Genomic DNA, 24,219 nt, shown 5'->3' with positions numbered 1-24,219 from the left:
AAAGTCAATATATTATTTATTTGTTAGCTTCTATTCGAATTATTGGTATTATGTTTGTGTGAAAATTATTAGCCGCGATAAAGAAAATTGGAATAATTGATGAAAAAAAAAAAAATTCTTATTAATCCTCCGTAGTATCTTTTTATATTTACACGAAATATTTTCGATATTGTAAACTCTGAAAAATTCTGAAGAGAAATAAAAAAATTATTTGTCAAAGTTATTAAATTGTTCGAAATATAGTAGATACTCACGAAAGATTTTTATTTTAAAACTAAACTATAAATAAAACGAAAATTTGGTTCGATGATTATGAAAAAAATAAAATAGACGGTACAATTTGTTGAATGCGAACATTTTTTATTGAGCTACGCTGTAAAAAATTCGAGGCGATATCTTCTTTCAAGCGAATGTGCTCTCATTCTTCGTAATTCTCCTGTCTTTTTTATTCTTGTTTTATTTCTTTTTTTTCATTTTTTTTCCAAATATTTCATCTTCGTTTTGTAATTCCATTAAATTTGTTTGTTTCTCGACGGTGGGGGATGGGGGATAAGAATAAAGACACTCGTGTAATTTTATTTTAATCTCGGAGGGTGCTCGGTGAAGAGCAGGAATTGATTTAGGGGGTGGTACAAAAATCTTATCTTCTCTCTCACGCGTTCTTTCTCACTACATCATCTCTCACACTTCATTCTCTCTCTTTCCCTCTCTCTCTCTCTCTCTCTTCTCTTTCTCTCTTTTTATATTTTATTCACTTTCACGCCCTCACGTACTCCTTTCACCCCTCGCTTTTTCAGCTCATCTTCATTCACTCGAAACTTTCTCACTCTCTCTCACGAACAAATTCTCCTTTTTTTTTTTTTTCTTAATCCTCTTGTTACAAATCAGTGCGCTCACCGTTATCGATACGATCCAAGATTATGTCGTATATATATATATATATAAATACATATATATAGAACAATCTTAAATTGCATAATCTGGGAAAAACGCGAGTAAATTCATCTACCGCGGATAGAATTTCATGTCTCACTCTCTCACTCTCTCTCTCTCTTTCTCTCTATCTTCTAAATCCATCCTTCCTCTTAATTTTATTTCCGCGTTTTTAATTCTCTTATCATCTTTACAAACGAAATATAACGCATACTCGCGACGAGTGTTCCTCGAATTGTCTTCTCTCGAGTTTCTCATCCATTATTTATTTCCTCTCCCCCTTTGTATTTTTTTAATCCGTTGCGAGTAAATTACTCGATTACACGTCTCAATTTGAAATAACACTTATCGCTAAATTATTGCAAAACTGGCGCGGATAGGTTAATTAAATTATTGCCGATCTCTCATCTCGCGTACGTTATCAATTCTTTTTTTTTTTCTCCCCCTTTTTTAACCCTGTCATTCCCCCTCGTTTGAATTATTTAACAGCCATTTAGACATTTACTATGCAACTTTTTTTTTTCTGCCCGGCAATTTACACGGCAAACAAGCGATTAGAAACTGTGTAATAATTAGTTTATCGAGTGGAATAATAAATTTATCTATTTAATACGTTATCTATTAATTAATGATTAATTTTTCGGGATAAACATTTCGTATAATTTCTAAATTACGCGAAGACTTATCGAAGGGAACGAGAGGGTTAACCGAGTCGAATTGTCACGGACAATTACAATCATCGAGATTGGATTAAATCGCAAATTACAAATCCCCACCACCCCTCCCTCGCCTAATTAAAACAAACAATGAAAATTACGAATTTACATCAAGGAATATACTCGCGATATCATCTAACAATAAATATACTTTCAACAATGTTTACAAAACCCTCCCACGGAGTGTCAGAATTAATCACACAAGTGTCTTCAACCCTCTGCGAATCGATCCTCGAGTAATCTACCCTCGAACGTGACCCTCGAGAGACAGAAAAAAGGAAAAAAGGAAAAAAAAAAAAATTCCAATCGCAAAATTGGAATTTTCGTCGAAATCGTCGATCGAGGAACACCCTTTGACGGAATCCCGTCGCACAGCCTGTCGTCGTGTCGATCCTTGCACGAATCCTACAAAGATCCTTCGTCTCGATCCCTTCCCTACCCCCCTCCCTCTTTTCCTCTCGCCCCATTTATTCTATCTCTCTCCCTCTCTCGGTCGGCCGCGGTAGAATTCAAAAGCGAGAGGCAGCTTCGATTAAAAGAAAAAGAAAAACGAATACACTTTTACAATACGCATTCGCAATACGAATTATAATTACATCGATGACTCGTCCTGTGTCGATCCTTTTTTTTTCTTTTTCTTTCTTTTTTTTCTTTTTTTTTTCTTTTTTCTTTTTACGCGTGTGTGTGTGTTTGTGTGTTTGTGTGTGATTGCGTGCGTGTCGATCCAGCGATTTATCCTTGAATACGAAATATAATAGTCGAGAGTGAAGATCGTTAATCTCGAGAAGGACGTTCGTGCGAGGGGAAGGGGGGCGCAGGGAAGAAAGAAAGAAAGAAAGAAGTTCTTAGAGGGGAGAAAAAGATCGACGAAGAAGTGATGAAGGTGGTAAGATTCTTGTATGTCTCTGGAGGAAGTTGGCTCAGAGAGGATTGATCTCGAAATTTTGATGTTTTTTGAAACTCGAGATTATGGATTTTAGAGTCGGTGGAGATTTTGAAGGAAATTTGAAGTGACACTTCGAATTCAAGTTTGGGAAGGTTTCTCGTTGATCGTTGGGGAAGTTTCATATCGATTTGATTCGTTCGTTTCGAAGCTTGTAACGCAAGTTTTCCCTCTTGTTCTTTTGCTCGTCAGATTCCATTGGAATCTTAAACTTCTTTTCTTTCAATTTGAAAAATCGAGAAGTTTAAGGAACGTTCGAACAGAGCTCAACACTTTTAAAAGCGAAAACTTGCGTTGAAAACTTCCTGTCGGAAGGTGAAGTATATTTTCTCTTTTTTTTTTTTTTTTTTGCTTCTCTCGATTTTGATATTCTTGCGGTCAGAAAAAAAGAGCGGATCTCTGATGTGAATCGCGTTTTTTTTGCAGTCGTCTTTTTTCTTTTTTTTTTTCTTTTTTTTTTTCCTTCGAAATTCTTCATCTATCGTATTCAACGTAGAAAAGAGTTCAAATCCCGTTCAAATACTTAACGAAGTTTACGCGTCGTCGGATATATTTCACTCGGGGAAACGAGTATAATGCATCGTCGCGAGTAAAAAAATTTTCAAAGACAATTTACAATTTACGCTTTTAAGGTTTCGATTCGTCGAAGAATTGTATTCGAATTGTCGATGGGTATTTATTATTCACTCGTGTTTATCCTAAAAAATCTTCGCAAAAATTCGATGTTCAAAAGGGTGTGTACGAAGTCTGATTTCGAAATTATATCAATAATTATCGCGAAATTATCCTCCTTATAGGGAATGATGCAATGGACGTCTTTTGGTATCCGGCTCTTTTCTTTTCTCTGTCGTTTTTTTTTTCTTCTTTCTTTCTTCTTAACTCAACGCGGATAAAATTTATCATTTCTCGATGGGGGAGGGAAAAAAAAAAAAAAAAAAAAAAAAAAGAAAGAAAAATAGTAAAAGCATACTCGGCTCTCGTCTCGCACGTTCACGTAGATTGATTCGCGTAGATTTCGAGAACAGCAGTGACTCGATTTGTATTGAAATTTATACTATATACTTTTTAACGATTGGTAAAGAAAAATCGGATCTAAGAAACATAAGAGAATTTTACTGTTTTTTTCTCTTCATTCTTGGACAGATACATTGATCAACGATTTGAAAATGAACAGGTAATGTAGACACTTTCGTAGACAAGTTGACAAGCTGATTCCTTAGAAATAAAATTCTATTTATCGTTGTGCATTCATCGTTCATCACACTTGGATTTAAAATTAAGCGTCGTTTTTCTTCGATTTCGAAATCACTCGAAATGAAACTTAACTTTTCCGCATTTTCTCTCCTCGCAGAACGATTTTTAGAATCTTTGAATCGTCGCGAAAACGTTGGAAACAATTTTTTCATCGATTTTGTTTTAAAGAAAAAAAAAGAAAAAAAAAAAAGAAAAAAAGAAAAAAAAGAAAAAGAAAAGATTCGTAACGAATGTTCACTGATATGAATATTAATTTAGAAACGAATAAAAGTTATCGTTTTGCTTCTCTCTTTCTCTCTTTCTCTTTGTGATCACTGTTGTCCTCTTTTTTTGGACCATCTTCTGAACATCCATTATTCTTTTTTATTTTTTTTTCCTTTTTTTTTTTTTTTTTTTTTTTTTTTTCCTTTTTTTCCTATAAAGAACAATAAATCCGCATTCGCCGTTTCGCCGTGTTACCTAAGTGCGAAAATCCACGTGTGCTGCGTGTACTACTGGTAATAATCAAAGATAATTGCTATTCGTAATTAAAAAGCTGCTTCTCTTTAGCGCTGCGCCGCTGCTCCTCTCTCGTTACAAAGTAACTCTACGATTTCATTTAATCGTTACATCGAATGTATCGGTTTATTCATTTACAGCCTAAAATACTGAGCAAAGAACGAATCCGTGATCGATGATCCTCGATCGTACGTACCTCTTTCTTTCCCTCTTTCGTCCCTTCGCCTTTCATCATCTCCTCATTCCTTTCCACGCTCCTTCCCTTATCGCGAACACGATATATTCCTTTCTCTTTTCAAAACTTACACACTTTCGTTCATTTCTATTACAACTCGTTCCGAATCCTCCGTTTCGAGGATCGACAACGAAGAAAGTTTCGATCTCCAATGACAAAAAAGTGATTCGACATTTTTTTCATTCTTCAAAGTGATATGTGACGATATCGATCGAATATTTCGATATCGAGTAATCTCTCCGAGCAATCGAATTATTAATTTTCAAATTATTGTCAAGAATTTGTTCTTTTTTTTTTTAATCGTGTTGAATACCCTCGATATCCTCTCACTGGCAAAATAATAATAATAATAATAATATCTTGAAGTGGGAGGGGGGGGAAAAAGAAATCTTCTCTTCCGTTGTCAACTAACTCTCAGAAGCGAGAACGTGTAAGAAAGAAACGATCGAGAATCATCGATCATCGCTTTCCACCCTTATCATTGCGTGATAAATCGCCGAACGGGGTGAAAAAAAGTAAACACTCTTTGGGAGGTCGAGAACGAAAAGTGAGGAAGAGAAACCAACGTACGCTTAGTTAGTTATCGATTAATTCGAGATATATCTTGTAAAAAATTTTTTTTTTTCCCTTTTTTTTTTTACAACGTGTATACGCATACACACGGCACCAGTGTATATACGTACACGAGCAAATGTACGTATAACATGTATATACACATATATATACCGTTATTGCGCAGGCAATTGTTGTTGTTGTTTTTTTCTCTTGTTCTTTTCTTTCTTTCTTTCTCTTTTCTTTTTCAACCATATTTATACCGTCGATATTTTCTATAATCTTATCTCTGCCTCCTCCCCATCGCGCTTGCGTTTCTTCCCTACTTTATGGCAATAATAATATAATAATATAATATAATATAATAATAATAACAATAATAATAATAATCGTAAGAATGATCATAATAATAATAGAATATTAGTAATTATCTAAATTCTCTCTCATATTAATAATTTTTCCCCATTTTCTCGCTTGTCCCATATTTTCTCTCGTCAATTTCCTTTTTATATATTTATTTATTTATTTATTAATTTGTTTCTTTTTTTTCTTTTTTTTCTTTTTTTTTTCTTTTTTTTTTTTTAGTTGTCTGTATAAAGGACATTGCAGTTTTATTCGGTATAGGTGGCACTCAGAATTGTATTTCTATTAGTATTCCTCTCGTTCGTTCTCGCATATATTCCTAATTCCGTTCGTCATCGATCGTTCGATCTTTCATCCAGCTCTTGCTTTCTTCTTCTTTTTTTTTTCTTCATTTTCTTAACACGTACGATCTTTCGTGGTTTTTTTTTCTTTTACTTCTTACTTCCTCTCTTTTTGTCAACAATAAAAAAAAAAAGAAAAGAAAGTATTCTCAGTCGAAAAACGAGCAAATACGTTGTTTCGTGACGCGATCGTTCGAATTCCCAAAAATTCAACAAACTCACCACGAGCCGCCTCCTATTTCGATTTCAACTTCCGCCCTTCAGTTTGCTCCACTTATTCTCATTTTTTCTCTCCCCTTTTTTTTTTTAAAATATCTCTTTTTTTTAATCCCGTAAACATCGATCTTCTATTTCATTTTATTCTTCTTTATTTTATTTCCCTTTCATTATTAATTCCCCTCGCTCTCCTTTCTTCTCCCCGTATATAATATAAATTTTCCTCTTCCACCGTTTCATTTTTCTCTCCTTTCTACACGGTATTAAGCAACGAAAGAAAGCTTTCCACGTGAAAAAACAAAAAAGCATCGCCACCGGAGGGGAATACGTACGTGTGTGTGTTTGTGTTTGCGTGTCCATGTATCTGTCTGTGTATTATATTTAATTCGATTAAAAAAAATTGCTCCAAGGAAAAAAATAGCGTAAATAGGGGTGGAAACCTTGAAAGCAAAGTCATATATATCACCGCGATTGGATTAACTCTGTGTATGCGTGTATGTGTGTGTGTGTGTATGAATATGTGTCGCGGAAAAACGCATCCGTGTAACACGCGTGTATACACGCGTCACGTGTCTTTATACATGCATATGCATATGTACACAACATTTTTCGAAAACGCCGCTCGTGCTCTCTGTTCTCTCGCTCTTCCCTCTTCTCCTCCGTACGTCTCTCCACCTCTTACGTAAACTCTCGTCCTCCGCGATCGATATCGCCGCCGATCGCCCGCCGATCGATATTCTCTTTAACGATCCCAACCCGATTCAAAGAGAAAATTGGGACTCGCTGACACAAACAATCGATATACAGAGAATTCGTAGAAAATTCGAGTGAGGAAAAAAAGAAATAAGATTGTGCTTTCGTCGAAATACCGAATTTTGACCTCCCAACGAAAAAGGGAGCAGCGAGCCTCTCTCTCTCTCTTATAAATTCTAACGCGAGAATACGAGAAATATAACGTAAAATAAGCGCGGGAGAAAGGAAAAATATCTCGATTTCTCCCCTCTCTAAGAACGAAGCAAAAAAGAAAAGAAAAAGAGAGAGAGAATAAAGTTCGAGCGATATCAAAGGAGGAGGGATCCCCAAGAGAAAATCGATCGTCGGGCTGGTGTTGTTCCAATCCTGGCGCCACGTTTGTTAGATCCTCGAAGAGGGAAACGGAAGGAGTCCACAGCCATCCGAATGATCAATTGGTATCAATAGCCGATATAAAGCCCCGGCTACGCGTCGCGTTTCAGTCGCAAGCGAGTCTGCAATTGGTTCGAAAAGGAAGGGGGGCGGTTAGGGTGGGGGTTAGGAGGGAACGTTGGCCTTAACTGACGTGATCCTGATCGAGTTCGTCCAACGATTCCAGTCTCGCGATCGGCGCCTCGTTTATCGTGAACTCCCAGGAGATGTCCTCGCTCGCCTGCCTCGAGGACTCTTGCCGCTGCCCCTGGCCCGCCTCGTCCCGGCCTGGCTGCCTGCTCTCCGAACGTTGAGCGGCGCCAAGCTCGCTCGAGCCGCGATGATTCGTCGGCTCCTTGCGGGACTCGCTGCTCCGAGGCCGCTGCCCACCCCCTCGATCCGACACGGACACCACGCAGCTCCACGGATCCTCACCCTCGGGCTCTGAACGTTTGTTGAACGAACTGTACCTGGTTCGAACGAAATATTTCACGTTAATTGATCGATCGATTTCACTTCCGTCCTGTAAACGAGTGTAATTGATTGAGAGCAATTAAGAATCGAATTTGGTTCTATTTTTTTATTTATCAGACGGAAAAGATATTTATTTATTTATCGAGGAGTAAGAAAAATGTAGAGTAATTACGATTATGGATTAACGGAGTCATAATCCAATCGTCGTAAAGTTACTTTATTAAAGTTTCGCACTACAGCTACTTGCGATTATTATTATCACGTTTTCGAACGATTTAACAACTTTATTCATTAATCGAATGCGTACGAATGAGTACGTTTTATTATACCCAGACGAAGAGAAGTGGAATAAGAAAACGGTGGTAGGTAGAATAATGCGATAGCGAGTAGCATGGGCCGAATAAAAGAGAAATGAAATGGTCGTACGATAAATAGCGTGTATAGTTTTACGTTTCGAAAGGAAAAGAAGCTTGAAATACTCGAAATGTATCCGCTTCTGAAGTAACTGATTAAAAATTTCGAGTTACTTTATTAAATCGTTTGAATAATATTTATTCGTAATTGATACAACTTTTCGTATCGATTATCATATTTATCAACAATAAATTATCACGAACTTTATCAACTTTACCAATGTACGATCGTTTTATACGTCCAGACGAAGATTATAGAAAACAATCATAACCTAACAATAAAATAATAGCAAGTAGCATATGATTTAACGAAACAGAAATAAAAGGAAGACGAATAATCGTGTGTAACCTTTTTCTTCTCGTTAAGAAAAGGAAAAAAGGAGAAAAGGAAAGAAAGATTTATTAATTATTACCCGCTCCTGAACTCTCCCCTCCTGAATGCAGCGGGTTGACTGTGCCACGCGTGCGGCAGATGCGCCTGTTGCGAGGGGGGCGGCACGGCCAGGTCGACGGGTTGGCTCTGGGACCTCGTTGGCGCCGTTCTCCCGTTCAACGCCGTTTGCAAGGCCGTGGCCAACGCGGACGTGTCCGACGTGACTGTCAATCGCGACGTTCCCGAGGATGTCGACATTGGCTCTTTCGTTGGGGGTCTGCTGCAGATGGAAAATGAAACGAAACGGGGGGAAAAAATTAATCGAGTTTCGATCGGTCGGTCGTTAAGCGGCCGCTACGAGTAGCAGCGTATATATATATAATATACTTGAAGCGTATGTGATATATGTACAAGGGGATTACGGTTAGGCCTCTAATTCGTTCTAAAGTGTCCCGAACAGTGTCGCAAGTCTGGTCTGATTGGGACTCCTATCATCTGAATCGCGTTCAAAGTCTGACATCGACATTGTTTCGTTTATATATATATTCTACTATATGTGTATTTATGTGTGTATGTATGTGTGTACGTGTGTCTGATCTGATATGTTCGTAATTCCTTGGTACGCTTTTTTTTTTTCCTTTTTTGAAAGGGCATAAGATTTGAGATCGAGTGCTAAGACGTATATATATATTTATATATTTATAGTATGGTAGAATCTCGATAGTTCTTGCGATTAGATTCGTGAAAAGAGACGTTGCGAAGACGAGTTTAGACGTAATTTAGACAGAAGAAATGTAAAGATTAATTGAATTATTGTTTAATTTGGAATTATCTTTTTTTTTTCTTTGCTATGAAAAAGAAAATCTTGGGATATTTTTATAAGTGGTTCGTTCTTAAGATTTATCATTATTTATTCACACTATCGAGACTGTACTGCATTTCTCTAAAACGAAACTAGCAAAACATACGTATGCTTGTGCACTAATGAAAACTTATGTCCTACGTAGTGGCGATTCATACTCGCGGGAATCAGCTACAAATTCAATCTCTTACCTCTGTCCACAGCGATGAGATATTTTTAAGTTGCTACGAGGGGAAGTTTTTGTTAAGGTGTGTAAAGAGTGTGTATTGTTGGAATGGAGTGAAAAGTTAAGAAATTTGTCTGCGAAAAAGAAAAGAATTTCTAGAATGTTAACGAGTATCGATAATTAAAATATTTTACGTGAACTTTCTAAACGTGCCTTTTCGATATTAATTTTTTTTTTTTTTTTTAATATCAATTTGTTCTATTTGTACGTAAAAAAAAAAAAACAAGAAAAAATATCTTCTCTTAGAAATTTTCCTTTAAATTATTTCATGGATACACACACATATATATGTATCGTAAAAAAAATCGTGATTGTATCGAGTCGAGAAAACAAGTGGCTTGAAATAATTTGAATTTCCCGCATGTTATATTCATCGTCAAGCTTCGAGAACGTGCTACGTCGCAGAACAAATTAAATCATCTACGCACGCGTTGTACGAAAAATGCTCGATCCATATTATAACTAGTAACGTGGGAACAGAAGAAAAAAAAGAAAAAAAAAAGAAAGAAAGAAAGAAAGAAATTCACACAGCACAATTACTTGGGACGTTATACAGAGTTATACAGATCAAAGTGTAAACTAACGAAAGATCTAGCGCTAAAAGAAGAAGAAAATCATTCTACAAATACCTCAAAATGATTCTCGAATAAATGTCGATGTCAATCGTTCGCTCTATTCGATGCAAAGATTAAGAAAAGAAAAGAAAAAAAAAAGAAAAGAAAAGAGGGACAAAGGAGAGAGAGAAAGAGAGAGAGAAAGAGAGAGAAAGAGAAAGAAAGAGAGAAAGAGAGAGAAAGAGAGAGAAAGAAATGATTCATATTGGAAATGTACTTACAACGTGAGAAAATTAAAACTGGCAATAATTTGAATACGCAGGAAACTAGTAGCGTTAAATTTTACGCAAATTTCTTTTTTTTTTTTTTTTTTTTTTTTTGCTTTTTGCGATTAATTTGCAAACAATACTCCTGCCTTGTATTCTACTTGCGCGACACTGCTCGCAAAAAAAGGGTATTTCAAAGAAGAGTATGAGAGAGTATGGTCACCTTCGGAACTTGTCCAACCTTTCCAAAATAAAAGACGCCGAAATCAAATGCAACTGATCCAGGGATTTCGAAAGAAAGCTTTTCACAAGAATAAAAACATCGATTACTTTCTAGGAAGAAACAGAAATAATTCTCTACTTTGAAGAAGAAGAAGAAGAAGAAGAAGAAGAAGAAGTAGAAGAAGAAGATGATGATGATGACGACGATGAAGATGAAGAAGAAGAAAGAAGAAGAAAAAAAAAAGTAATAAAGAAGAGATATAATGATTTCAAACAGAACACGCGTTTGTCTACGTTTCCCGAAAGCGGTACCGCGATTTCAAACGAATCTCCGACCGTGTCGATTTGAATAGAAATTGAAAGAGAGAAAAGGAAACGCGCGTATACATATATATATATGTATATAGAGAGAGAGAGAAAGAGAAAGAGAAAGAGAGAGAAAGAGAGAGAGAGAGTATGAGACACAAAGAGAAATAAAACAGAGAAAGTAAAGACACATGTTACATCTGCTATGACAAACAGACTAAGAACGATGGTAACGTGTGAAAAAGATGTCCCATTTCAATCTCAACTTCAAAAGAAACCGAGCGAGGCAAATCTGAGTGTACTCAAATATCGACTCAAAAAAAGGGAAAGCAATTTTTTTCCCCCCTTCAATTTCAAAGGATTATTCGTTTCTAGCTTCAAATTGCTTTCTCCTTCCCCCCTTCTTATTATTATTATTATTCTTAAATCCAATCCCTTTGACACGTTACTACGTTGAACGAGAAGAGAATTTCTTTTTTTTTTTTTTTTCCAAATTCACCGGTTTGAATCATCGTGGTGGCGAAGGCAAACTCACCTGAACAAACCGTGGGACGTGCTAGGCTGGATCTTCCCGTTCCCGTTACTGGACGGGGGGCCGGTAGGGGGTTGAGGTTCGCTGGCCGACCGTTGGACCAAAGCCGGGGCTCTGCTACTTTTGGACAGGCCGACCGAGGTCGGGCCAGCCATCATCTCGATGCTCGAACTCTCCCTCGACGAGTTGAGCGTCTGTTGGAGCAGCGTCAAGATCAACCTGATGTTCTCCCCCATCGAGTGCTCCAACGAGGACACTTGGCGGGACAGTTGGTCTATCCTCGCGTTTATCTCTTCCACGGGTCGGCCCGGTCCGCTTTGAAAGTCGCCTGCAAGCGAGAAGAGAGGGGGCGGGGGGAGGGAGAAAAAAAAGAAAAAAAAAAAGAGGAGAGAAGGATTGAAACGTATCATCAATCTGTTGATTCGACAGCTCCGAGCTTAGGAAAATTTTCTAATACGAGAGTTAACTCGTCGCTTTCGAATATCCTTCTTTCCCGAATACCATTCTTTACCTAATTTTATCTAATCTCTTTTCTCATTTTCTTCACAAAATTGTCGAATTCGTCGAAACATTTAACAAAGAGAGAAATAATAAAAAAAAAAAAAAAAGAAAAATAAAACACAAACATTGGTCGGTCGACGAGCAAAGGGGGATCGAGCGATGGACGAAGAAGAAGAAGAAGAAGAAGAAGAAGTGGGGGTTGGGGCGTGTAGTGGGTGGGTAGTGGGTGGGGGGATGGGGCACATAAACGCGATTTCACGCACCGTGAGTCTGGGGATGCTGAGGTGGCGACGGTGTAGTGTAGTGACTGGATGTCGTCGAGGTCGGATGTACCGCGTTCTGGCTGAGGCAGCTTTCACCAGCGGCCGAGCTTCTCCGCGCTGGTTTCGTCAACGGCGTGGTCACTGGATAAACCCAGGCACAGTAATCAGTACCACGATCCACGGGGAAGTAGCACGAGCCTTCCTACCCTCTAAAAGTGCCTCTTATCTCCAAGAAAAAAAGGGGGACGAGGAGAGAAAGAGAGAGAGAAAGAGAGAGAGAGAAAGAAAGAAAGAAACAGAGAGAGAGGAAAAGAAAGCTGTATATATATATGTATAAATATATATAGAAAAGAGATCGAGAGAGAAAAGAGAATGGCAGAGCGAGAGAACGAGAGGTAAAAATTAACGAGAGACAGAGAGAAAGAGAAAGAGGTCGAAAATATACTTTCGTATATGAATATGTATCCAAAGGGGAGGGCGGGGCGGGGGGCGTAGGGGGGGTCGGGGGAGGGCGGGGCTGTTAACGATCGTGCCGTTTTCTCGAGCATAAGGTACTCGCCAGAGATGAGTTTATGCGAGATACATCGCATACAAATATGTTTGCACGTTGCGACGAATATAGAAAAGTTGGCCAGATCTACTTGCGCCAAATGGGATACTTACTCTGCTTGGCAAGGTAATCGTGACTCGTCAGTGGTTGAAGATGGATCTTGTGTTGGCGTAGGTCCGGTATGCTGCGCTTGAGATGGGTTAGCATGCCTGAACAACCAGGTTTCAAGGTGTTAACGAACTCGGGAGTCAAATGCAAACGCAAAGCTTAAAAATGCTGCACGCTTAACCCAAACGCCTTCAATTAGATTAGATTAAGATCTTTTCTTCGGATTGATTGGCATTGCGAGATGAGTTTGATTGAAGACGAAATATCGAGAGAGGGGGGGAAAAAAAAAAGAAAAAAAAAATTGTCTTTCATTTTTGGAATAGAAATGGAAAAAAATGAAAAAGATACGCCGTTCGTTCTCAAGCTCATCTCTTATTTCAAAAAAAAAAAAAAGAAAAAAAGAAATTCTTTTCAAGTTAATCATTGATTTGTATTATCGTATCGATATTTATATTTAATATTCTACTAGAAAAAAAAATTATATACACCGTATTGAACGAAAGAAAAAAATAGAACGAGTGATCTTGAACTCTGAACACAATTTAATTTACATAAATTTGTGAAACGAGGAAATATTTACAGAAATGTTATATATTTACAAAATAAGTGTCTACGAAATTACGTCAGAGGTTTCAAGATCACAAAAGAGAGATCGAGATTCGTCGATCAGAGCGATTGGGCTAAGGGGATGTTTTAGCGGAGAGAAAAAAGAGGGAGGAGGGGGAAAAAAAAGAAAAAAAGATGGAAAAATGTCGATCGAGAAAAGCTCGTGAAAAATGATCTACGCTAAGGAGACAAGTTTTCATAAATATATATATATATATATATATGTAAAAGAAATGTCTATGGAGGAATGAAGATCTTTATGAAACACGAGCAAGTAGCAATTGAATCAAAATGAATCTGATTGAAATTGTAAATCTAGCGATCGTGAAGTGGAAAAGGGGACAGAATTTTGTAGAAATCATAATACAAAAATTGTAAATTTAGAAAATAATAACAGATTATTCTGCGGCACGATTTCTTTTTTTTTTTTTTTTTCTTAAACAAAAAGCATTTCCTTGAAATCAGAGCAAATAATGAGAAAAGAAAAGAAAAAAAAAAAGAAGGAAATTGCACAAATCAAGTGTTAGTGACGAACGAAAAAAAAAAAATGTCTCATCCCACCGCTTCCACTCCAGGACTACTGTGTGTAATTAGAGCAAACTGGAATTACTGCACTCTGCGATGTAACAATTCGAAATTACCTTTTTCACAACAACGTTGTTCTTAATTCTCCCCGGTAAAATGTTTCCCTTCGAACATTCTAAGCGTTCCAAACTCGTACGAGTTGAATAAATACAAGATAAAATAGATAAAGGGATAAAGGGGCAAGCCGAGCTTCTCGTGTATATATACATATATATGCACGTATATATGTATATATATATATATATATATATATATATATATATATGTATGTATATACAAATGTTCCAAGAAATGTTTCTACGAATGTTTTTTCGAATATTCTTTAATGGTAAGCGTCGTAATGTGGCGGGTTGTTTGGCGAAGCAACGATTCAAAAGTACTTTCCTGAATCATAACGATCTTCCACGTCCACGTTGTATAGCAAACGTTCAATAACCGAGTATAATAATCGTAATAAAAAAATTCCTTACTCGAATATTTAAGGACATTATTCTATGTGTCGTGCAGAGAACAACATTCCTCAGACAATAATTAGAGGCAAACGATAGAGAGAGAGTGAGAGAGAGTGAGAGAGAGAGAAGAAGAAGAAGAAGAAGAAGATAGAGATACAAAGAGAAAGAGAAAGAGAAAGGGGGAGAGAGAATTGGTAAAAAAAGAAGAAAATAAAGGAAAGAAATTTCGATCGACCGAGTACACGCGAATTTTCTCACCGGTTATGGAGTTCAACGTGGAGCTCCTCTGTTTCGGCTCGTCGAATTCTAGGTTCAATGGCGTCACATCTTGGCCGGCTTTGTCGGTGCTGAACTCCAGAATTCCGTGGCCACTTCCTTTGTCGCTGAGAAAGGGGAAAGAAAAAAAAAAAAAGAAAAGAAAAGAAAAAATAATAATACGTCAGAATAACAGGTTTAATTTTATCTTTTCAATTTTTCGATTAAAGAACTTACTAATCTTCCTGATCACCCTGTAAAGAGTCTTGTCGACCAGTGGGGATAAGATTGGTGCCAGGACCACCACCGGGTCCTCGACGGTATCTTGGTGGACGGAAAGCGAATCTCCTAGCGTCGGCATCGACGTCCGTTGGAGTACTGACAGGAAACCTTGCTGATATTGGATCGACACCAGCCTGTTCCTCCTGCGAATCGTTTTCAAAGTATCATTAAAAAGATCCACGAGAAATGATCATAATTCTTCCTTAAACAATACATCTTTCTTATTCGATATTCTTAATTTTCAATACAATTCAATGCAGTAAGAATAAATTCTGCACGATACGTAGAGATTTATTTTCTATATAATATTATATATGGAATAGGAGAATATTTCTTTTCGAAAACCCATTCCTTCGTTTTAAGACGATATCTCAAACGATCCCAAAGATACAGTATTCTAAAATATAGATCGTTGAATAATAGACGAACTTCGAGGAAACGGAGTGACCTACTTTATTTCCTCATATTAAATTAATGAACAATACAATGACTCACCCTCTGTCACTGATCACTATAAGTAACGTAACGAAATATTAAAAAATTAATCTTTTATTTGGGTATCTCGGGAACCGGAAATGATATCGAGATAAAACAAAAAGCACATTTTAAACTTTCTTGTTTTAATCGTGGAAAATGTTTGGAGGGAATATAAAAATCTTTCCATATAGCAAGATTTCAAAGTTTTAATAAGTATTTCGTATACTTTCTTGATGCTCTTTTAAATTATCTACAGATAAAAATTATAACAATAGTTGCATCTCAAAGAATAAAATACCTCGGCTCGAAATAAAATAATCGAGGTTTTTCTTTCTCTTCCATCAAAAGAATATTCAATTAACGTGAAAAAATAGCAAGGAGAACATTAATATAATTGGACGAAAAAAATACGTACGTCTCTCAGATTAAAAGTGATCTCGAGATTCTGGCTGAAGTGATTCGAGAATTCTGGATAAAGGGCCAGAACGTCGAGCAGATCGTCCCTGTGTATCTTGTGCAGATCGCAATAGGTCAACGCTCGCACGTTGCAAGACGCTTTGCCAACGGTCGGATATATGCAAGGATTCTCCCCGAATATGTCGTCCTTGGCGAGTATGGCCATCACGACGTCGCCCTTCAATATCTCTATGCTTCCTCTCGATATGAAGTACAGGGACGTTAACACGTCTCCTCGATGAACCAACGTGTCACCGGGTGGCGCGTGTGTGGTTTTAAATTTTAACGATAACGCCCTGTATAAATCGGAATCGAGTTGTTATCACCATAATTAATATTAATTAATATAGAGAAATTATATGAATACCTCAAACAACCAGGACTCGCACCCTCGAAGGCTCTACAATTGTTTAAAAGATTTCTGTTCAGATGAAGACATATGTCCGCCTGAAGGCACTCGGGGAATCCTTTCAGAACGCTGTTCATGTCGATTCCGTTCGTGTACGTCCAAGCGTGTTGAAAGTACTCCTCCAACCTCTGACGAAGCGGATTCGGGATCTGATGGAATCTGATGAACTCTCGAACTCGAAGCATCTGCGTGTGGTATCTTGCTGTGCCGCTGTAAAGCCTCTGAATGATCGCCGAGACGTTACCGAAGATACTGGCATACATCAAAGCTGGAAAGAGAGAGGGAGAGAGAGAGAAAAAAAAAAGAAGCGACGAGTTAATGGATAATATCCTATATAAGGAAAAAGTTTTCTAAGTTCGAGTTTCCCTTTTCTTTCCTTTCCTTTTCTTTTTTCTCACGTTACGTGTCAGTCTGTACAAAAAAAAAAGAAAGAAAAGAAAAGAAGAAAGAAAAAAAAAGGAAAAAAAAGCAGAGAAAATTTGCAACAAAGTCTTCAAACTAATTAGTTTAAAAAGCGACGATATCATCCTCGGTCGATACTTACATCCAATTAGCATAACGATTATAGTAAATATCTTCTCGGTGTCCGTGTTTGGAGCCACGTTTCCAAAGCCCACCGATGTTAAACTACTAAAGGTAAAATACAGTGCTGTGATGTAGCGGCTCTGGAAGAAAGGAAGAGATTGAGATCAAGTGATCGATGCAATCGATAAAACCACCGAATAATAATATTCAACATTTGGACTCACCTTTATACTCGGCCCACCGGTGTTATTGTGAAAATAAAACTGATGCGTGTCGTTGGCAAGTATATCGAGCCAACCGACTTTGCTCTTCAACGTTGGTCTCTCCGCGTTCCCTATGGCGTACCTTCAATAACAAAATTCCATTCGTTGCAATCAATAATCAATATTCCAACACAGAGAATCCACAAAGAATCCTTTTCTAAGAAACGAACGTTTCTTTCTTTTTTTTTTTCTTTCTCGCGATTTAAATTTAAAATTATCTTTTTTCTTTCTTTCTTTCTTTCTTTCTTTTTTTTTTTTTTGCGCTCACTCACCATATACACGCCATCCAATGGGCACTAAGAGCAAAGGTGCCCATCAAAAGTAGTAAAACAGCAGCTCCATATTCGCTGTACCTGTCGATCTTCCTGGCTACTCTGACGAGTCGCAAAAGACGAGCCGTCTTCAATAGTCCTATCAAGGTGGTCGTCTGTAAAGAACACGTTACACTTTGTCGATCTTACAGCTCGGCCGTACGACACTCTTGGTTCTTTGCTTGAGTTCTTTTCCATTTTCGAAGCTTGGATCGACTGACTTTGGCTCCCGATCGAATCGAGAATCTCGAATGGAAGAGGAGGACGAAATTCAAAGAATAAAAATTTTCTTTAAACGAGTTATTATTTCATCGAGTTATTGCAAATCGATTAAAAATATGAAATCAAATATGAAAGAGTCGTGTCTAGAAGCTCGATAAGAAATGTCAGGAAGCGTAATAAATAATTAAATAGCGTCCCCGATACACTTTCGTTGTTCGATAATTCCATTCTTTCTTTTTTTTTTATCGTCCCTCCTCGCCAAAACGACGACGCCAAAGTCAGTTCGAGTCTGTCTGAGTTATTGCTGCGATCGTAGTTTCTTTTCTTTTTTTTTTTTTTTTTTTTACGAGGATATCTATAATAAACGCCGACTGCCGTTCTCGAGTTCGATCGATCGAGACGTCGTCGCCACGTCGGTCACTTTTAGGTCAGCCAGAAGCTTCGCAGTATCTATAATATCGTTTGATATTTTTTTTTTTTTTCTAAAGATGAACGATCCTTTAACCATGTGTAATAATTTTTTCTTTTTTCTTTTCATTCGCAATTGTGGAAATTTGGTTCCATTTCTCGAAAAAAAAACGAACAAAGCTCACTTTCACGTTTATTCAATTTAATAAAATTAAATCACGATTCTTACTTAAAACTTGAAACGAATAATGATAAAGATATAGTAAAATACTAACGGATCCACAAATAAACGAGAATTCCAATGTTATATTCGACAATTTTAGAACAAAGCAAATCGAAATTGCGTATCGTACGTTTCGATCGATCTCGAGGATACAACTTTCTTTCTCATATTCCTCGATCGGGGAGGAGCAGTCGGCCATTCAACGTTGCAAAATAATAATGCATTCACAACCAATGTACTGTTGCAAACATTCTGCTGGGCCGTGATTACTCATGCATTCTCTCCTGATGATCATTCTCTTACCTGTGCTCGTGGTTCGAGATTCGATTAGCGGCCTGGACAAGAGGTATCGAAGGATTTCGATCGAATCGTACCCGGAATCTATCTCATGCAAAGTCGACTTCCAATCAAAAAAAAAAAAAAAACTGAACCATTCGTCTAATAATAATGGTAACAATGGTAGTAATAATTTTGCTAATCTCGATAATCTCGAACTTACTGATACTTGGATACTTGACGGATTGCTCGGAGACGATTACCCCAATTTCGTTTTCCAGAAAGAGAAAGAGTTTACATCGTTTCTCGATTCGATTGGAAATGATATAACGAACGCAAGGCTATATTTCTTGAAATCGTTATTATTATCTCGCGTTTTTACTCTCGGATGATCACAATTCTTCCAAGATTCGGTTTCTACGATCTGGAAACGATATTATATATATATCCATGGACGAGGTGGACGAGAGATGAGAAAGTTTGGCCGGCCTTTTATCTGGCCTCGGGATTACTAAGAATATCCTAAAGGACGCTTGATAACCGGCGTTGATAATAAGGGAAACGTTTTATTACGATGTACACGCGATCCACCAAAGAGAATGCATCGAGGAAGCTTCCAACACACTCGTTCCTCGCCCTATCTCGTCCCTTGATCGGTTAGATCTCTTATCTTTTCGGCCGAAACGATTTCATCATCCCCCTCCCCCCACGGTTGATTCCTCTTGTTGGCTCACGTCGGATAAATTGGTACCTTGATTGGTTGTACAGTGGATACGATCTGAATTCTGGACGGTTTTTGATAAAGGAATGAAGGGATGATGAAAAGGCTCGAAACGATTTGGTTATTTCGAAAGTTGGATATATATATATCGATGCATTTAATATTTTGAGCTTTCAAGAATTTTGTTTGATACTCAAACAATTATTAATTATCAATTATTGATTTATTTACAAAGTGGATTTTGTACGAGAATCTTCGAGATTCTTCGGATTCTTTTTCGATGATCAACCAAGAGCGGAGGAGGCGATTAATAAAGGAGATATTTAAAGGATATTTATTTCGAAAGTTGAATATATATATATATATCGATGCATTTTAATATTTCGAGCTTCCACGAATTTTGTTTGATATTTAAATTTGATTCTAATTATTGATTATTGATTTATCAATTATTGATTTATTTACAGAGTGGATTTTGTACGAGAATCTTCGAGATTCTTCGGATTCTTTTTCGATGATCGACCAAGAGTAGAGCAGGCGATTAATAAAAGAGATATTTAAAGGAGATATCGGTGGTAAGTGTCTCGTAGCAATCCGTTCATTTTTTTTTTTTTAAACAAGATACATTATATAAGTGGAAAGAAGACGAAGCGTTCAAGCGACAGAGAAAACACACATGATCGTGTAGAAAAGAAAAAGATAAAAGAATATATAATATCCAGATATACAAGTATAAAAAAACATGATACACAATAATATAGGGTATATGAGTATTCTCTCGATTTAAAAGCGTAAAATTATATGTATATATTATACATATATATGTAAAAAATGTAAAAAAAAAAAAAACAAGGTTTGTTTTCAAAGAACATCGAATGAAGGATTATAAATATATAATACGGTATATAATACACACAAAAAGTTATCGTATTATAGGCCGGGCTTGTACAAATTTATACATGTATATTATAGATGTATACAGCTTGCAACAGAAGCGTAATTAATAAAAAGGTACGAAAAAAAGCTCGACAACGTAAAAAACAGGATCAACAGAGAGAATCATTAATGGAATCCAGAGAGAGAGAGAGAGAGAGAGAGAGAGAAGAAACGCCAAAAGCTTACATACGATCGTTACAAAATCCCGTTGAAAAATCTTTCGTTTTCGGGGTGCGTTCGTTGTGTCACTATGTGATCCTCTGCGTCTCTCGCGTGTCGTTCTGTTTCTGTACATGTATGCGTGTATGCGTGTGTGTATGCGTGTATATGCGTGTGTGTATCTCTTTTATTTATTTTGTGTGCGTGTATGTATCGCGTGTCTGCGTATCGAGTGAGATCGCGTGCCATTGATGTATCGATTTTATTTATTTATTTATTTTTTCTACATCTTTCTCGACGACTACGTGCCATTTCTATTTACCATTTAGAGGTGATCTATATATACATATATATATATATAAATCACTATTCATGGTTGTGGAATAGTAAGAGAATAATAGGCTTATCGTTTGATTCGATCGAGGCCTCTTAAATAGTCAGTTATTGGTATTTGCCATGTTTTGAAAAAAAAAAAAAAGAGATCGATTCGATCGCGAGAGGATATTTCGTTTCTAATATTCTCGGTATTGTTTTCTTTTGTTTTCTGTTCTAGATAGGGGATGGTCGAAACACTCGTAGGTAAGCACGGATAATCCTGCAACCCCTGCAAGCTTAAATTGATTTACCAGGTGCAGTCGCGGATTCTATTATTCTGAAAGATATTTTTTTTTCTTTTTTTATATTAAAGAAAAAAGAAAAGCGGCAATATTCTGCACAAAAATTAATAATATTCGCATAGTTGAGGTTGGATATCCAATTTTTTTTTTTCTTTTGAAATCCGTGATTTCGATATTCGATATATTCGATAAACTTTTAAAACTATTTTATAAAAATTCAAAATTAAAAATCCCTTGTAACTGCACCTCGCACTGTTAAAAAAAAGAGAGAGAGAAAGAGAGATAGAGATAGAAAGAGAGAGGGAGAGGGAGCGAGAGAGAGAGTGGAAGAGGGAGAAAGAGAAAGAGAAAGAGAAAGAAAAAGAGAGAGAGAGAGAGAGAGAGAGTGGAAGAGAGAACAGAGAAAAACGGAGAAGCCGAAGTGCAATAGATGTAAACGAGATAAAACTCTTCTCCCGCGGATTATTTTTAAAAACGTTTGACAGAAAATAATGAAGTTGTTTCAACAAGCTCTTTTCACTCCTCTTGTTAGCCAGCCATCTCTCTAATCTCATTTCATCTCTGATCAAGCTCGAACGATTTCGTTGTACATCAATATCGCAATCTAAATTGATGCCACACAATTCGAGTGGATTACATTTGAAACATGGAACAATGTCGAGTTCTTTCGATTATAGAGTAGAATCGATTGAGGAAAAAAAAAAAAAAAAAAAAAAAGAAAGAAAGAAAAATAAAAAGGAGAAAAAATCGTCAGTTGACTAACTACAAAAAAACTTTCTAACTATTTTGCGATTATTCTCAACAAGTATTGATTCTCAATGAGTCTTTACGTCGTTATTTAAAAAAAAAAAAAAAATAGGGAAATGAGAATTGGAAGAAACGACAAAAAAGATTAAATTCAATGAAAAACGATCGTTTCAATGCTGGATCAATATTTGTTAGGAATAATTCATCTAAAATCTATCAACTATCTAATCAGGATATTATATATAGTGTATATATACAAAATACAATAATCTTATAAAAAGAAAAAAACACTGATTACTGAAAAATATGATTGAAAAAAAAAAAATTTTTTTTCTTTCGCTTCATTCTTCACTCGTATCGTATCCTCGATAAAATGTATTTATACAGAGATGCTTTCATACTCAGACTTAAGAAATGTTGTACACAAAAAGCTAGAGAAGAAGATAATAATAATAATAAAAAAAAGAAGAGAGAGAGAGAGAGAGAGAGAGAGACGTATGTTTACGGTTTTAACGCTACGATATTATATTATATACTTTGATGCAAAGATATAAATTTTCCTACCAAGAGATCGTACGTGGATATTCTTATCATCATCATTATTATTGTTATTATTATTATTATTGTTGTTGTTGTTATTATGATTATTACATCGTTATTATTATTATTATTATTATTTACAGTATCGGTTTTTGCGAAATACTTTACTGTGAACATGCAGACGCTTCCTCAAGGTTCATCGTTGAGAAAATTTTCACGCCGCAGAGGACGGGAGAGAGCAAGTCGATCGACATTTCTCGTTTCTTTCTACCGAAATTATACCGAGGCAAACGAATGCTTCCAAAAATCTGGAAACAGATTTCATTATCGATTATTCTCGTAAACGCGACTTAAACTAAACTAGAAAAAAAAATTAGGATTTAACATTTTCTTATTTCTTTTTTTTTCTTTTTTCTTTCTTTCTTTCTTTCTTTCTTTTGCTGGTTTCATTTCATTTCATTTCATTTCATTTCATTTTATTTTATTTTATTTCTCTCAATGTCGATCGACTTCCTTGAACTTCCTTGACAAATCGTGGGGTTGCAGTTGGTCGAATTTTCTTCTTGTGTTTTTATGTTCTCTTGTGTGTGAATATGTTATGTACGTATTCGTGTAGACACACACGTGTACGCTTGAAGATCGTGGTGGTCGAGATGGAAGGTCGAGAAAAGAATGAGTTCGTTTATATGTGTGTGTGTGTACGTGTACGTGTGTGTTTATGTATGTTTGTGTGTATGTTTGTATGGAAAAAAATTCTGTGCAAGAAAAAACATCAGTGTTTCTTTTCTTTTTGTTTAAGCAATTAACTGTACATGATAGATAGAAATAGATAGATAGATAAATAGATAGATAGATAGAGAGAGAGAGAGAGAGAGAGAGGAAGAGAGAGAGAAAGAGAGAGAGAGAAACAGATAGACAGAGATATAAAAGATATAAGATAAACAGATAACAGAGATGGAGGAAGGTGAAAGGTAAGAGTTAACAGATAGAAAAAATTCATGGCTGCGTTGGTGACTTTTTTTAATCAATTAGTGTGTAGAAAAAACGTGTGTAAAATCGAAACCTGCGTTTTTATTAAAGAAAAAACAACAAAAAAAAAAAGAAAAAACGTCAGCCTGTGAGTAATTTTTCTGTGTGTATGTGTGTCAACTAACCTCGTCCTTGTCCAAGCCGAGCTACGAAAACGTTAAACTGAGGTTAAAATTCGTTCGTTTAATGATTTTTCGTGATTGTTTTTTTTCTTTTCTTTCTTAATTTTTGTTTAAAAAAGATAAAATCGAGTGAAAAAAATTAAGTGAAATCATTATCCACTTTACTTTTACCCTTTCTTTTGGAAAAAAAACATCATTGTGACTTGTGGGGCTTAATTAATATAATCGTTCATGAAGGAAAAAAAAAAAAAAAAAAAAGAAGAAAAAAGAATTTGCTTATCCCTCTCGTCAGAGACGTGTAAAAAATAAAAAAATCAATTTTACACATTACTCGCCGAGACATGAAAAAACTCTCGCCAGAGTTTCTCGTAGATTGATTTCAACTTACGCATCGTGCTCGTGAAATAAACTCTCCTGCACGCGCAATTAAAATTACACTGCCCTATTTTTGCTCCTCCAGCAAGAAACAAGAAGGGAAGAAGGGGGTCACATAGATTACTCGCAGGTGCATCATTATTTTTTTTTTTTCTTCTTTTTTTTACGCGATCAATTTTGCGTTTCCAATCCTTCGTCTTTTCGTATATATATATATATTTTTTTTTTTCCTCTTTTTTATCATGAAAAAGAAAATGAAAAAAAAAATATATATATATATACATGTATATTCACCCGAAGAATAAGGCGTGTATGCTAATTTTCCCTCGCGGAGGAGAAACACGAAAATTATGAGAAA

General features: G+C 36.4%; 1 protein-coding gene across 15 annotated transcripts in view; it reads right to left on the bottom strand.

Moving 5' to 3' along the window:
* Positions 1 to 564: 564 nt before the first annotated feature.
* LOC410498 (potassium voltage-gated channel subfamily H member 6) overlaps positions 565 to 24,219 on the bottom strand; it is a 109,501-nt gene continuing 85,846 nt past the window's right edge. For 4 of the 15 annotated variants that reach the window (XM_016916266.2, XM_016916270.2, XM_016916278.2 and 1 more), the window contains 14 exons: positions 23,490 to 23,510; positions 17,448 to 17,602; positions 17,137 to 17,257; positions 16,932 to 17,052; positions 16,346 to 16,655; positions 15,938 to 16,274; positions 15,001 to 15,188; positions 14,767 to 14,891; positions 12,871 to 12,966; positions 12,208 to 12,348; positions 11,447 to 11,771; positions 10,607 to 10,684; positions 8,516 to 8,755; positions 565 to 7,685 (listed from right to left, as the gene is read on the bottom strand). In XM_016916266.2, the coding sequence (XP_016771755.1) occupies positions 7,361 to 7,685; positions 8,516 to 8,755; positions 10,607 to 10,684; positions 11,447 to 11,771; positions 12,208 to 12,348; positions 12,871 to 12,966; positions 14,767 to 14,891; positions 15,001 to 15,188; positions 15,938 to 16,274; positions 16,346 to 16,655; positions 16,932 to 17,052; positions 17,137 to 17,257; positions 17,448 to 17,602; positions 23,490 to 23,510 (2,583 nt within the window). In that variant the 3' untranslated portion in view covers positions 565 to 7,360. The remainder of the gene's footprint in view (positions 7,686 to 8,515; positions 8,756 to 10,606; positions 10,685 to 11,446; positions 11,772 to 12,207; positions 12,349 to 12,870; positions 12,967 to 14,766; positions 14,892 to 15,000; positions 15,189 to 15,937; positions 16,275 to 16,345; positions 16,656 to 16,931; positions 17,053 to 17,136; positions 17,258 to 17,447; positions 17,603 to 23,489; positions 23,511 to 24,219) is intronic. The other 11 variants (XM_016916271.2, XM_016916275.2, XM_016916267.2 and 8 more) reach the window with 10 other exon arrangements.

Source organism: Apis mellifera, linkage group LG14, assembly GCF_003254395.2.
Source record: "Apis mellifera strain DH4 linkage group LG14, Amel_HAv3.1, whole genome shotgun sequence".
Lineage (NCBI taxonomy): Eukaryota > Metazoa > Arthropoda > Insecta > Hymenoptera > Apidae > Apis > Apis mellifera.
Note: the sequence above shows the minus strand (reverse complement) of the source record. Positions and strands in the feature narration are given on the sequence as shown.